This window comes from Canis lupus, chromosome 3 (genome assembly GCF_003254725.2).
Source record: "Canis lupus dingo isolate Sandy chromosome 3, ASM325472v2, whole genome shotgun sequence".
Lineage (NCBI taxonomy): Eukaryota > Metazoa > Chordata > Mammalia > Carnivora > Canidae > Canis > Canis lupus.
This window is the reverse complement of record NC_064245.1, coordinates 72,763,488-72,778,668: the sequence shown is the minus strand read 5'-3', so window position 1 is coordinate 72,778,668 and position 15,181 is coordinate 72,763,488. Positions and strand designations below refer to the sequence as shown.

General features: G+C 36.9%; 1 protein-coding gene across 3 annotated transcripts in view; it reads right to left on the bottom strand.

The window, feature by feature from the left end:
- Window positions 1-15,181, bottom strand: part of PDS5A (PDS5 cohesin associated factor A) — a 150,882-nt gene that overhangs the window by 19,592 nt on the left and 116,109 nt on the right. For all 3 annotated transcript variants that reach the window (XM_049108667.1, XM_049108666.1, XM_035714458.2), the window contains exons 26-28: window positions 14,855-14,969; window positions 2,882-3,014; window positions 2,197-2,316 (exon numbers count right to left, since the gene is read on the bottom strand). In XM_049108667.1, the coding sequence (XP_048964624.1) occupies window positions 2,197-2,316; window positions 2,882-3,014; window positions 14,855-14,969 (368 nt within the window). The remainder of the gene's footprint in view (window positions 1-2,196; window positions 2,317-2,881; window positions 3,015-14,854; window positions 14,970-15,181) is intronic.

Below are 15,181 nucleotides of genomic sequence, written 5' to 3'. Positions count from 1 at the left end.
AAACACTTTTATGAACCTAAAATAAATGTCACAAAGCCTGGGTACTTTATTCATTGAGATATATTATGGCCTCACTAGGCTCATTATCTTAAATACTTAGTTTCCTAGAGTTTAAATTTATATCTTTCTTTTTAAGATTTTATTTATTCATTCATAAGAGACACGAGAGAGAGCAGTATAGACACAGGCAGAGGGAGAAGTAGGTTCCCTGCAAGGAGCCTGATGCGGCACTTGATCACGGATCGTGGGATCACGCTCTGAGTCGAAGGCAGATGCTCAACCACGGAGCCACCCAGGCGTCCCTAAATTTATATCAGATTAAAAGCAACATATCAAAAAAGGAAATGAAGAAAGGCATTCACTGAAAACAGAAAAAAGTAGTTCTTAAGAAGGCCTGCCTTTGGCCCATGGTGTGGTCCTGGAGTCCCGGGATCGAGTCCCACATCAGGCTCCCTGCATGGAGCCTGCTTCTCCCTCTGCCTGTGTCTCTGTCTCTCTGTGGGTGTTCTTGTGAATAAATAAATAAAATCTTTAAAAAAATTAATAAAATCTTAAAAAAAATTTTTTTTTCCCCAATTAAAAACATGTTTTTATTCTGGGGGTGCTTGGCTGGCTCACTTGGTAGAGCCTGTGACTCTTGATCTCAGGGTCCCGAGTTCAAGCCCCATTTGGGTGTGGAGCCTACTTAAAAAAAAATTAGGATTCTGTTTTTTAAACAAAGCACAGGAAGGTTAAACTTCCAAATACTTCCTTAAAGCCAGAAATAAATACAAAAATTTTTTAAAAAGGATTTTATTTATTTGACAGAGAGAGAGAGAGAGAGAGAGAATATTCACAAGCAAGGGGAGCAGGCACCCCTAAAAAAAGTTTTTAAATTCTGATTAGTTGGAAAAACAAAGAGCTTTTAGTTAGCTGGTAGGTAAACTTCCGTGGAAAACTTAATTTGCTGATAGCAGAACAAATATATGATGTATTAACTATTACTACCATATACTGAATACTTACTAAATGACAAACTATTATAAACATAAAATTATAGACATAATATTAGTAATTGTTCATAGGTATTATATTATCACTTGCATTTTAGAGAGATAGAAACTGAGGCTTGGAAGAGTTAACCTGTCTAAAGTCTCTCAAGTTAGAAGCAGTTGATTAGAATACAGGTTTATTGGGGCAGCCCAGGTGGCTCAGTGGTTTAGCGCCACCTTCAGCCTAGGGCCTGATCCTGGAGACCTGGGATCGAGTCCCATGTCAGGCTCCCTGGGTGGAGCCTGCTTCTCCCTCTGCCTGTGTATGTCTCTGTGCCTCTCTCTCTCTGTGTGTCTCTATGAATAAATAAATAAACTCTTAAAAAAAAATACAGGGTTATCATTTGGTATCATTTGGTAAGACCAATGTTAATTCTAACATTATTTCATACATATTATATATTTTATATATATTTACACTGTACCAAACATTTATTTCTTGCCTGATAAAATACACTGTTTTAATAAAGTGAGATTAACAGGTTCCTGGGTAGCTCTCTGTCGGTTAAGTGTCTGCCTTCAGCTCAGGTCATGATCCCAGGGTCCTGGGATTGAGCCCTGCATGAGGCTCCCTGCTCAATAGGGATTCTGTTTCTCCCTCTCCCTCTGCCTGCAGCTCTCCCTGTTTGTGCTGTCAAATAAATGAATACAATCTTTTTAATAAATAAATAATGTGAGATTAAAATAATTTAAGAAATCAAAAAACTCCTCTTACATACTAGAAATATTGAGAAGGAATAGTTACATAAGAACATCAACTTTGATTTGCATTCTACTCTATAAGGTGAGATGACATTTTTTTTTTTAAAGATTTTATTTATTTGTTCATGAGAGACACAGAGAGAGAGAGAGAGAGAGAGGGAGAGAGAGAGGCAGAGACCAGGCAGAGAGAGGCAGGCTCCATACAGGGAGCCCGACTTGGGACTTGATCCTGGATCTCCAGGATCAGGCCCTGGGCTGAAGGCGGTGCTAAACCGCTGAGCCACCTGGGCTGCCTGAGAATGACATTTGTTCAGGGAGACAATCTCCCATTCCTTGATACAAATACAAGGAGGTATTTCTTACTCCGTAGTCAAGACAATCCACTATCTGCCACTCAGGTTGATGGTAAGTGAAATTTAAATCAGTTTAGTGTGGTGGTAGAACGATGAAGAAAAAAAATTACCTTTTCAGGTTGTGTAAAAAATTTCATTGGAAGGACTGGATCCTTTGGTGAATCTGCATTGCACAAAGCACTTTTACTATTTATAACACACAGAGCCACATCACATACTGTATAAAGTTTCTAGGGAAGAAAGAAAGAAAGATCTTATATAACTTTCAGTAGCACAAAGTAACCACAAGTACCAATTCTACCGGATGCATAAAATGAAATCAAAAGGTTATGTGGGTATTCCTTGAACATTTCACATTTATGTTTACATTTCTTCTTTATGTGCAGCCTCCTGGTAAGCAACAACAAAAAACCCTTTACCTAATTAACATGAATGCCAAGTATGCGCTAAAAACAAATAAACCAAACCAAACTAAACCAAGGGAAACATACAAAAAGGAGTATTTACTTCTCTGTGTAACTTACTAAAAGTTCATAAGACAGCAGAGTAGTAAATTTTATTAGTTTTTATCTTCTTGCTCTGTAGAAGTTTTAAAGTCCTTTTCCAGGTAATAAACATTCCTCAAATAATAGAATTCAATTATAATAAAATACAATCAAACTGACCATAAATATATATTTTTACAAACATTCTGTAATCTAATTTATTATGTAATGGGAAGAACAAGTGGGACAAGGATTGTAATATTTTTTCCTGTAATTATCTTAATACACACTGGCCTAATACATATCTTACTTCATTCATCTTGGATTCATCTGGAGACTGGGCATCTTTTGTTAACTTGATGTTCTCTGCCATCTTCTTCATAAATGCATGGCTATTGTTTTCATTCTTTGTCATTAAAACTTCAAGCATGAACCATAGGCACCTAAATGATAAACATACTTGCCTATAAAAAGAGGCTAAACGGAGGTGCTTTGCTTAAAATGGATTAAATATCTTATTAGGAAGGTCTGTTGTCTGCATATAACAAAATAAGAGAAAATATAAACTAAACCATAAAATATTAAAAATAAAAAAATAGCTTGATACAAGAAAGTCTGACAGTTTCATGAGGCACATAAAGATTCATTCTATAGGTATTCAATAGACATTTAGATGATTCGACATGTATCATCATTGCCCAGCAATGGTGAGAAAACCAGCAGGCAGCAAAGTCTTTCCATTTTGACTCTGCAAACTATGTAGGTCTAGGTAGGGCCTGTTTATATTAAGTTTCCAGGATGAATCTCAGGCACCCATGGGACTTACTGCTTTACTGCATCAACAGAGGATAAATCATTTGATGATAATGTATGCATACCTCTTTGCCTATATTCTATGTAAATGTTTTAAAAGACCATTGTGAAGGGGAAATTCAGCACTAGGTTAGTGGAGTTCATTTTTAAAAGAACCATGTTTTAAAAGAACCATTAAATGGAGTCCTTCAGGCTGAAATACAAGGACAAGACTAGACTGTAACTAAAACCATAAAAAGAAATAAAGAACATTAGCAAATAGTAAAGATAACCACCTAAGTAAATATAAAAGCCAGCATTATTGTACTTTCAGTGTAATTATTACTCAATGTATTTGCCTTTAAATACATAGAGTAATAATTACATCTATGTAAATGGAAATAATGTAAAAAGATATAATTTCTATCACAATTACAATACTAAAGGGAAAGGAGTAGAGATGTAAAGGAAAAAGTGTAACTCTTGAAACTAAGCTGCTTTTATTCAGTCTAGGTTGTTACAAGTATTATTTGGAATCTCTAAGAAAATAACTAAAAATATACAGAAAAGAGGGGAATTGGGATCCCTGGGTGGCACAGCGGTTTGGCGCCTGCCTTTGGCCCAGGGCGCAATCCTGGAGACCCGGGATCGAATCCCACATTGGGCTCCCAGTGCATGGAGCCTGCTTCTCCCTCTGCCTGTGTCTCTGCCTCTCTCTCTCTATCATAAAAAAAAAAAAAAAAAAAAAAAAAAAGAAAAGAAAAGAAAAAGAAAAAAGAAAAGAGGGGAATCAAAAAGGCTCATTATAAAAAAAATCTAGATATAAAAAAGAGAAGCTGTCATGAAGGAAATTAAGTAACATATATAAGGCAGAGAAAGCAGATAGCTGTATCGCAGAAATAACTCTTTATCAGTAATTACTTCAAATGAAAGTAGATTAAAGCCCCCAGTTAAAAGGCAGAGGTAAGAAGAATGGAAAAAAGAAGGGAGAAAAAAAAAAAAGGAAAGATCCATCTATATCTATCTACAAGAGATTCAGTTTATTTTTTTTAAGATTTAAAAAAAAATTTATTTATTCATGAGACACACAGAGGCAGAGATACAGGCAGAGGGAGAAGCAGGCTCCCTGCATGGATAAAGAATAAATATCTCTCATGAATAAATAAATAAAAATCTTAAAAAAAAACAAAAAATCCAAACCGTAAAGCATCTGAATGTAAAAGGATAAGAAAAAAATTTTTTTTCATGGAAATAGTAACCAAAAAAGGGCTGGTAGCTATTTTATGATGAGACAAAATAGACTTAAAGTAAAAAAGGATTATAGGAGACCCAGAAGTACTACACTGATAAATGGTTCAATTCAGCAAGAAGATACTATCATAAAACACATACAAACCTAACAGAGTCCCAAAATTACATGAGGTAAAAATTGACAGAATTAAAGAGAGAAATAGATAATTCTGCGAAAATAACCAGAGATTTCAATACCTTATTTTCTTTCTTTCTTTCTTTAAAAGATTTTATTTATTCATTCATGAGAGACACAAAGTGAGGCAGAGACAGAAGGCGGCTCCATGCAGGGAGCCCTCATGCGGGACTCGATCCTGGGACTCCAGGATCACACACACCCCAGGCGGAAGCCAGGTGTTCAACCACTGAGTCACCTGGGTGTCCCTATTTTTTTTTTTTTAAGACTTATTTCAGAGAGAGAGTGTGCACGTTTGAGAGAGTGCAAATGGAGGGAGGGGCAGAGGGAGAGAATCCAACTCCTTGCTGAGTGTGGGTCCTGATGTGGGGCTCGTTCCCACAACCCCAAGATCATGACTCGTGCGCAAACCAAGAGTTGGATGCCTTGGGCCACCCAGGTGCCCCTTCAATACCTTACTTTCAATAATGGATAGAAAAGCCAGACAGAAGATCTGTAAGAAACAGAGAACTTGGTCTGATTCAAGATGATGATGTAGTAAGAACCTGAACTCCACCCTCAGGAATAGAGTGCACCTACAGCTACATATGGAACCAATTTCCTCTTAAAAAAATCTAAAGGCTAACTGAGTGATTACTATACATTCAGCAAACAAGAAAAAACCACATCAAAGTGGGTAGGAGAGGCTGGGACACAATCTAACCATGAACCCCCACCCCTGGTGCTGTGAACCACAACTTGGAGGGAACTTAAATACCTGAAACTTCTTCCTAAGGAGTGAAAGGTTCAAACCCCACACTGAGCACCCTAACTTTTAAGATAGGAACATAAGAGATGAGTCCCCCTAGTGGGTCCCACAAGTCTGTAGCAATCTGAGAAATGCCTCTAAAAAGGGTTTGTGTACTGGAACTGACTTGCCCCTGGGTCCAGCTCAGAAGAAGCTTAAAGTGGAGAACATTAACCTGCTTAAAGCCTCCACCTGAAGGGCAGGCAGCTAAATTAACTTACACATCTAGAAGCCTGCTGGAACACTCCAGGGATGAAGCACTCTCCCTTTGCTGTTTCCCAGAAGGGAACCTTTACATGTGTCTGGTGCCCTGACTTTTGTGGGTGTTGCCCAAGAGGACATCTCTTAAACACCTGTCTCTAGAGAACAGAGGTGTTTGGGTTTCTAGTCACATGGGAACATAATAATCACCTAGACAGGAGTTCATAACCCTCCCCTGGTGCCCCAATTTTTGTGACTGCTGCCAAGGAATACTTCTACATCACCTGACACTGGTGGCCAATGGAGCTTACATTCATGAGTCCCCAAGGACTGTAACCAATGCACAAAGAGTGCCTAAACGGCTACCAGCTACCATCCCTCCCGGGCACAGCAAGAGGCAATTGACCCAGGAGCTTAGTCTTTCTGTGCAGGAGGCCTATTAGCTAATCATCAGAACCTGAGGGGCAGACTTCTAATGATAACAATCATCTGGAGGTTGACTGATATCCTTTCCATAGACCTCTGAGGGCAGGCACTAATCTTCACGCTCACCCTCTGCCATGCTCCAGAGGGCCAGTGTCTCCTGGAAGGGGGCTTTCCAACTGGTGCCTGATGCTCAAGGGGCACCCCTTAATCACTTGGCTCTGGTGCCTGAAGGAGCTTGCATCCTGGATTTTCCAGGGACTGTGTTCATCAGAGGGATGGCCCTTGGCAGGCTACCACCCTCAGGATGCTGCACAGACAATAGACTAAGGCATACCTTGAGTTTCCTGTGAAAAGGCCAATTGGTCCTGGAGCTTTGGACTAAGGGCAGGACTCAGGTTTCGCAAACATTTAGTGGCTTCTGGTGCTTCCTTAAAGAACACAGGCTATAAATGCCATCTTGGTGCTCTTGGTCTTTCTCCAGTTTGTTGGTATCTCCCAGAACGGAGGTCATATACTTGTCCGGAACCTCTATTTTTATGAATGCCACCGGGGGGACATACCATACCTGCCTGGCTCTGGTGGTCAATGAGGCTTATGCTTGTGCCTCCTGAGAACTGTATGTACCTCCATACTTTTAAAAGCAGCTGCCTAAAGGTCTGGGTTCCAGTCACCCTGAATGTAGATGCAGAGATCCTCCATTATGGGACACTGACACCTCTTGCCACATCCTTAACTACTGGGAACTATTAAAAATAAAACAGGCTGCTTGACACACTCAAAGCTTTGAGGGATGACTGAGAGCTGGGGAAGGACCAAATGAAAAGGTTCAACTCCTCTACAAGGTCATTCCTTCAAGACTAGAAAAGATGTTCCATCTACTGTACAGAAACCAATACAGAGGGTCAAGCAAAATGAAGAAACAGGAATATGTTCCAAGTGAAAGATAAGCTAAAACCTCATAAAAAAGCCTTAAGGAGGGACGACGCCTGAGTGAGTCAGTGGTTGAGTGTTTGCCTTTGGCTTAGGGTGTGATCCTGGGTCCAGAGATCGAGTCCCACATCAGGCTCCCTCCATGGGGCCTGCTTCTCCCTCTGCCTCTATGTGTCTCTCATGAATAAATAAAATCTTTAAAAAAACCACACACACACACACACACACACACACACACAAACCCTTAAGGAACCTAAGAAAATGTATTAAGAGTTCAAAGTAATGGTCATAAAATGCTCACTAAACTGGGGAGGAGACTGGATGAACGGAGTGAGAACTTCAACAGGGAAAAAATTATAACAAAGTGCCAACCAGAAATCATAGAGCTGAAGAAATATAATAATGGAACTAAACAATATAATAAGGGGGTTCAATAGCAGACTAGATATGAAACATAAATTAAGGATCAGTCAACCTAAGGATAAGGCAGTGGAATTCACCCAATCAGAGCAGCAAAAGAAAAATAATGATATAAAAGGTAAAAATAGCTTCAAGAAGTGAAAGGATATCAAATGGACTCATATTTGAACTGCAAGCTTCCAGAAGAGCTGCTTCTTCCAGAAGAGCTTCCAGAAGGAAAGGAAGAGGCAGAATTATTATTTGAAGAAATATGCCTGAAAACTTCCTAAATGTAGGGAAGGAGATATACACCAGATTCAGGAGGCCCAGAGAGTTCCAAAATATATGAACCCAAAGAGACCCACACTAAGACACATTACAATTAAAATGTCAAAAGTTAAAGACAAGGAGAGAATATTATAAGCAACAAGAGAAAAAAATTGTTACACATAAGAGAATCCCCAAAGACCATCAACAGATTTTTCAGCACAACCTTTACAGGCCAAGAAGATATAGCACAATATATTCAAAGTGCTAAAAGAAAACAACCAAGAATACTCTACCTGCCAAGATTATCTTCCAGAATGGAAAGAGAAAGAGTTTTCCAGAAAAGTGAAAGCTAAAGGAGTTCATCACCACTAAACTGGTTGTAGGAAAGATGTCAAAGGGACTTCTTCAGGCGAATAAGGGAGCTAATTGGTAACAAGAACACATGTGAAACTGGAAAGGTAAATATATAGGATAGTAAAGGTAGGGAATTACTTATAAAGCTAGTATGAAGGTTAAAAGACAAATGTAATAAAAATAACTTTGATTCAATAATTAGTTAAGGGAAATACAAGATAAAAAGATGCAAAATGTAAAATCAACACCATAAAATGTGGGGAGCAGAATTAAAATGTTGAGACTTAGAATGGGATCAAACAAGTTGTTAGCAACTTAAAACAGACTTATAAGTTGTTATAGGTAAGCATCATGGTAACCACAAAATAAAAACCTACAGTAAATACCCAAAAGATAAAGAGGAAGGAATATAAGCATACCACTAAAGGAAGTCATCAAACCACAAAGCAAGTGAACAAAAGACTAAAGGAACAGAGGAGAACTACAAAAACAGCCACAAAACAATGAGCAAAATGGCAATAAGCACATACATATCAATAATTACCTTGAAAGTAAATAGATTAAATTCTGTAATAATAATAAAAAAAAGAATGGCTGGCTGGATAAAAAAACAAGACTCATCTATATGCTGCCTGCAAGAGAGACACCCAATGAAGAAATGGAAAAAGAGGGCAGCCCAGGTGGCCCAGCGGTTTAGTGCCGCCTTCAGCCCAGGGTGTGATCCTGGAGACCCAGGATCAAGTCCCACGTCAGGCTCCCTGCATGGAGCCTGCCTGTGTCTCTGCCTCTCTCTCTCTCTCTCTCTCTCTCTCTCTCTCTCTCTCTCTCTCTGTGTTTCTCATGAACAAATACATAAAGTCTTTAAAAAGAAAAAAAAGAAGTGGAAAAAGATATTACAAGCAAATACAAACCAAAATAAAACTCTGGTAGCTACACTTGTATCAGACAAAATACTTTAAACAATGACTTGTAATAAAACACAAAACACAAAAAAGAATGTTATATAATGAGAAAGGGAAAAACAAAGAAGTAGATTTAACTTTTGTAAATATTTATGCAACCAACATAGGAGCCCCTAACATATAAGCACCAGACCTAAAAGGAGAAATACAATAATAGTATTTAGATAATTATTATAATTTATTATATATAGGGACTCTAATGCCTCTATTAGTTCAATGAACAAATCATCTAGACAGAAAAATCAATAAGGAAACATTGATCTGGACAGCCCCGATGGCTCAGCGGTTTAGCGCTGCCTTCAGCCCAGGGTGTAATCCTGGAGACCCGGGATCGAGTCCCACATTGGGCTCCCTGAATGCAGCCTGCTTCTCCCTCTGCCTGTGTCTCTGCCCCTCTCTCTCTCTCTGTCTCTTGTGAATAAATAAATAAAATCTTAAAAAAAAAAAAAAAGAAAATGATTCATCTTAAACGATGTATTAGACCAGATGGACTTAATAGATATTTACAGAACATTCCATACAAAAGCAACAAATATATGTTTTTCTTTTTTTAAATACATGTTTTTCTAAAAAAAAAAAACAAAACAAAACATGTTTTTCTTAAGTGCACATGGAACATTTCTAAGATAGATCATATGTTAGGCCACAAAACAAAGTCCTAGTGATTTTAAGACTGAAATAATATCAGGCATCTTTTTCGACTATAATTGTATGAAACCAGAAATTAACTATACAAAGAACACTAAAAAATTCACATGTATGTAGAGATTAAACAACATCCAACCAGTGGATCAAGAAAAAAATCAAAAGAGAAATAAGGATAAGGATATACCTTGAGACAAAGATAGAGATGTAACATAACAAAATTTACAGGATGCAGCAAAAGCATCTAACAAGGAAGTTCTAACAGTGAAGTTGATAGCAATAAATGCCTACCTCCAGAAACAAACTAAGTTTACACCTTAAAGAAGGGGGAAAAAGAGAACAAACGAAGGCCAAAGTTAGTAGAAGTAAGGAAATAACAAAATTTAGGGAAGAAATAAATGAAATAGACTAAAATAGCAATAGGAAAAAAATCAATCTCTTGATGAGACTAAGAACTGTTTCTTTGAAAAATTGAGCTAGACTGACCAAGAAAAAAATACTCAAAAAAATCACAAATGAAAGAGATGTTATGACTGATATCACAGAATACAAAGGATCATAACAGAATGCTATGAAAACTCATATGCAAACAAACGGAACAACCTAGAAGAAATGGATAACTTCCTAGAAATATGTAAATTAACCAAGACTGGATCATGGAGAAATACAAAATCTGAAAGACCAATTACTAGTAAGAAGACGGAAACAGTACTTGAAAACCACCCAAAAAACAAAAGTCTAGAACCATATGGTTTCCCTGGTGAATTCTACCAACGCTCAAGGAAGAATACCAATCCTCAAATTCATCCAGAAAAGAGGAGGAAACTCTTCCAAAACATTTCACAAGGCCAGCACTACCCTGTTACCAAAACCAGACAAGGATGCCACAAAAAAGAAAAGCTAGAGGCCAATATCCCTGATGAACATAGACGTAAAAATTCTCTCCAAAATATTAGCAAACTGAATTCAACAGTACATTAAAAGAATCATATACCATGAATGAGTGGGATTAATTACAGAGATTCAAGGATAGTTCAGCATCCACAAATGAATCAATGTAGTATATACCACATTAACAAAATGAAGGGTAAAAATTATACAATGATCTCAATAGATGCAGAAAAAGTAAATGACAAAATTCAGTATCATTTTATGATAAAAACTCTCAACAAAGTGGGTATAGAGGGAACATACATCAAGATAATAAAGAGCACATATAACATACTCAATGGTAAAGATCTGAAAGCTTTTCCTTTAAGATCAGGAGTAAGACAAGAATGTCTGTTTTTTCAACTCTTTACCACTTTATCACTTTTATTCAACAGAGTATTAGAAATCTCAGCCAGAACAATTAGGCAAGAAAAAAAAAGGCATCCAAATTGGAAAGAAGTAAAACTGTCATTATTTGCAGATGAGATATTACATACAAAAAATACTCAAGACTTCATAAAAAAAACTGTTAGAACTATTAAATTCAATAAAGTTGCAGAATACAAAATACACAAAAATATGTTGTATTTTTTACACTAATAATTATCAGAATAGAAATTAAGAAAATATTCCCATTTATACGTACACCCAGAATTCCTAACATCTAGGAATATAGTCAAGAAGATGAAAGATTTATATATTGAAAACTGTAAGACATTAATGAAAGATATTGAAAAATGCAAAAATGGAAAGATATTCTATGTTCATGGGTGGGAAGAATATTGTTAAAATATCCATACTATTTCATTTTTTTTTTTTTAATTTTTTTTATTTATTTATTTATGATAGTCACAGAGAGAGAGAGAGAGACAGAGACAGAGGCAGAGGGAGAAGCAGGCTCCATGCACCGGGAGCCCGACGTGGGATTCGATCCTGGGTCTCCAGGATCACGCCCTGGACCAAAGGCAGGCGCTAAACCGCTGCGCCACCCAGGGATCCCTCCATACTATTTCAAAGCAATGTGTAGATTCAATGCAATCCTTATCAATTCTGCATTTTTCAGGGGACACCTGGGTGGCTCAGTGGTTTAGCACCTGCCTTTGGCCCAGGGTGTGATCCTGGAGTCCCACATCAGGCTCCCTGCATGGAGCCTGTTTCTCTCTCTGCCTCTCTCACTCTGTCTCTCATGAATAAATAAATAAAATCTTAAAAAAAAAAATTCTGCATTTTTCACAGAACTTGAAGAAATAATTCTAAAAATTTATGTAAAAGACTCTGAAGAGCCAAAGCAAATAGTGACACAATAGTAAGTTAATAACTTCCACAATGTTAAAAACCAGTCTGAAAAAATATTATTTAATACTTCAAATTACATGGTAACTTAAAAATAACTGTTTAAAGATACTTAAAAATGTTGCTCGCTAGACAGAAAAAAATATCTGCCAGTGATTTCAATTCTAACTCCAATGACTTCTTGTACGTCAATATTCTTTTCACAACAGTTATCTCTCTTAATTTTAATCCTACTTCCATGACTGCTTGAACCTGAAATATGCTGAAATGTCCTCTAACATAGTCTTTGTGTTCTAGGCAAACACAAACATCATGTTTTCATTTTATGGAAGTGCTTTCTGGGAAACCCCCAACTAAAGTTTTTTAATGAAAAAAATTTGTAAATACAAATGTAAATATTTACAAAATAAACATGAAGAACTGGAAGACATTATGGGAATTAACTATTTTATCTCCTGCATTTTATAGGTACAATTGAGGGCCAGAGAAGTATTTAATTACACAGCTGGGACTAGAACCTAATTATGTGGCTTCCTAAAATACAGATCAACTAAAAACCTTAAAGAAAATTATTTTTAAAAATGCAGACTTGGGGATCCCTGGGTGGCTCAGTGGTTTAGTGCCTGCCTTTGGCCCAGGGCGCGATCCTGGAGTCCCAGGATTGAGTCCCACGTCGGGCTCCCGGCATGGAGCCTGCTTCTCCCTCCTCCTGTCTGTCTGTCTGTCTCTATCATAAATAAATAAATAAATCTTAAAGAAAAAAAAAAAAAGCAGACTTGGGGATCCCTGGGTGGCTCAGCAGTTTAGTGCCTGCCTTTGGCCCAGAGCGCAATCCTGAAGTCCCGGGATCGAGTCCCGCATCAGACTCCCAGCATGGAGCCTGATTCTCCCTCTGCCTGTGTCTCTGAGTCTCTCTCTCTCTCTATGTCTATCATGAATAAATAAATAAAATCTTTTAAAAAAAATAAAAGATAAAATAAAAATGCAGACTTACTTTCAAGCATTTGGAATAGACAATACTACTAGAATGATGTATTGGAAGTAACAATGAAATGACAAGACTTCAAAATGTAAGGAGCATGACCTAGTGCTTAACAGTAATGTTGGACAAGATATAACATCTCTTTCAATTAAGATATTGACACATTTTGGGACACCTGGGTGGCTCAGCGATTGCGCGTCTGCCTTAGGCCCAGGGCGTGATCCTGGAGACCCTGGATTGAGTCCCGCATCAGGTTCCCTGCATGGAGCCCTGCTTCTCCCTCTGCCTGTGTCTCTGCCTCTTTCTCTCTGTGTCTCTCATGAATAAATAAATAAAATCTTAAAAAAAAAAAGATATTGACATGTTTTCAGTAATGAAAGCTGCAGGAGGCAGAGATAAATGTTGATTATATCCTTAAATAAGATCAGGAATAAGGTCACACATACAAAAATCTTAATACTTTTAAATACAAGTTGAAGCTTACAATTTAAGAGTACAAAGCAAAATCATAGTAACAGAAGAGAAAGTAAATATTGGTTTAAAGTTTCTTGAAGGTTGGAGGCAAGGCAATCAATGCGGTCACTGCCGGGCACAACTGTCCCACCTTGTCTTCCTCAGTGCAACCCATTACTCAGCAAATCTCTGAGTAATGAAGAAAACCTGAAAACATTTGGGAAATTAAACAATCCAAATGACTATGGGCACAATTATAAAGACTGATCAAATTACAGGAATGGTTATGAATTTGACCGACCTCAAAGAGTACATGGAGGAGACAATTATGAAGGCCCTTGATCATTAGAATCTGGATCTGGATGTGCCATGCTTTGCAGATGCTGTAAGCACGACAGAAAATGTAGCTATATATATCTGGGAAAACCTCCAGAAATTTCTTCCTCTGGGAGTTCTTTATAAAGTAGAAGTATATGAAACTGACAATAATGTTGTCATCTATAAAGGAGAATAGCTTTTAGGAGTTAATACTGTAGAAAAACTAATTTCTTTCAAAGGTCTTTATACCCTTGGACTATTAAGAAATCATCGCAAAAAAAAAAAAAAAAGTCATCACATAATTGTTACACTTCCACATTGTGTTCTGGAGTGCCTGATTTATTGAAATCACTGTAGGACCTGTTGTGAATTCAAATCTATTTTAAAATTAAACTTGTAAAAAATATTCTGAGTATCACTTAGTCTTTGTATCTGTAGATTAAAATCACTTCACTTCAGTAAAATGTTGTGGTGTGGGATTTAAAAGGAAAATAAATCAATTCTTGTTTTTCCGTAAAAAAAAAAAAAAGTTTCTTGGAGGTCATTTGTAGGCAAACTTAGGCTGCCTCTCACTCTTTCACTCTATCATGTAAAGTCCTATTTGACATAAATAACACTTCTTCAACAGTGTTTTTTAATTATTGTTTACTTGCCGTCTTTCCACTAGATACAAATCTGTGACTGGTGTTAACAAACTTAATTTAGTATTACCGTAATCTTGCCACAGAATATGTATATATATTTTTGTACATGTATATTTTTAAGGCATTATCTCTTGAGTTTGAAAGTTCAGTTTCAAGGAGAAAAATTTTACTACGTGGCTTTCTAAATTATTGAAATGAGGTAACTTAAAACCATCTTAATGCAAATAGTAAAAATAATATAAAAACTAAAATAACCAAACCAACGTATTTCAAAGACTCAGCTAATTGCAAACAGGAAACAAAAGAATCAAAAAGAACTTGTCAGATGAGAAAAATTTTGTAAGATGAAACTTATAATAAATAACACTACAAAGGAGTTTTTATTCTAATGGGAATAGTAATACAAAAAATTATCATCTTTTCAATAAGTAAAAATAATTTTTAAAATTCTTGAAAATCAATACGACTTACTCTTTAATATCACGAAGCTGATCAACATCTTGTGATCTTGTAAAATCTGGATCATGGGCTAGCAGGTGAATCATGTATGGAACTACATATTCAGGCAACAGTGATAGTAATTTCTCTAAAGTGAAAACATTATTATTAACAATAATAATAACAGCTGTTATAAAATCCCTCTCTAGTTTGCATTCTACTTCAGTTTCCATCTTTTTCCTCAATTATTTAAAATTAGAGGCAACATGCCATCCAGATGATACTGAAATACATGTCAGTGTTGAAAGCTATTAAAGCCAAAAGGATAATTTGAGATTATACAGTGGGACCTCGGTAAAG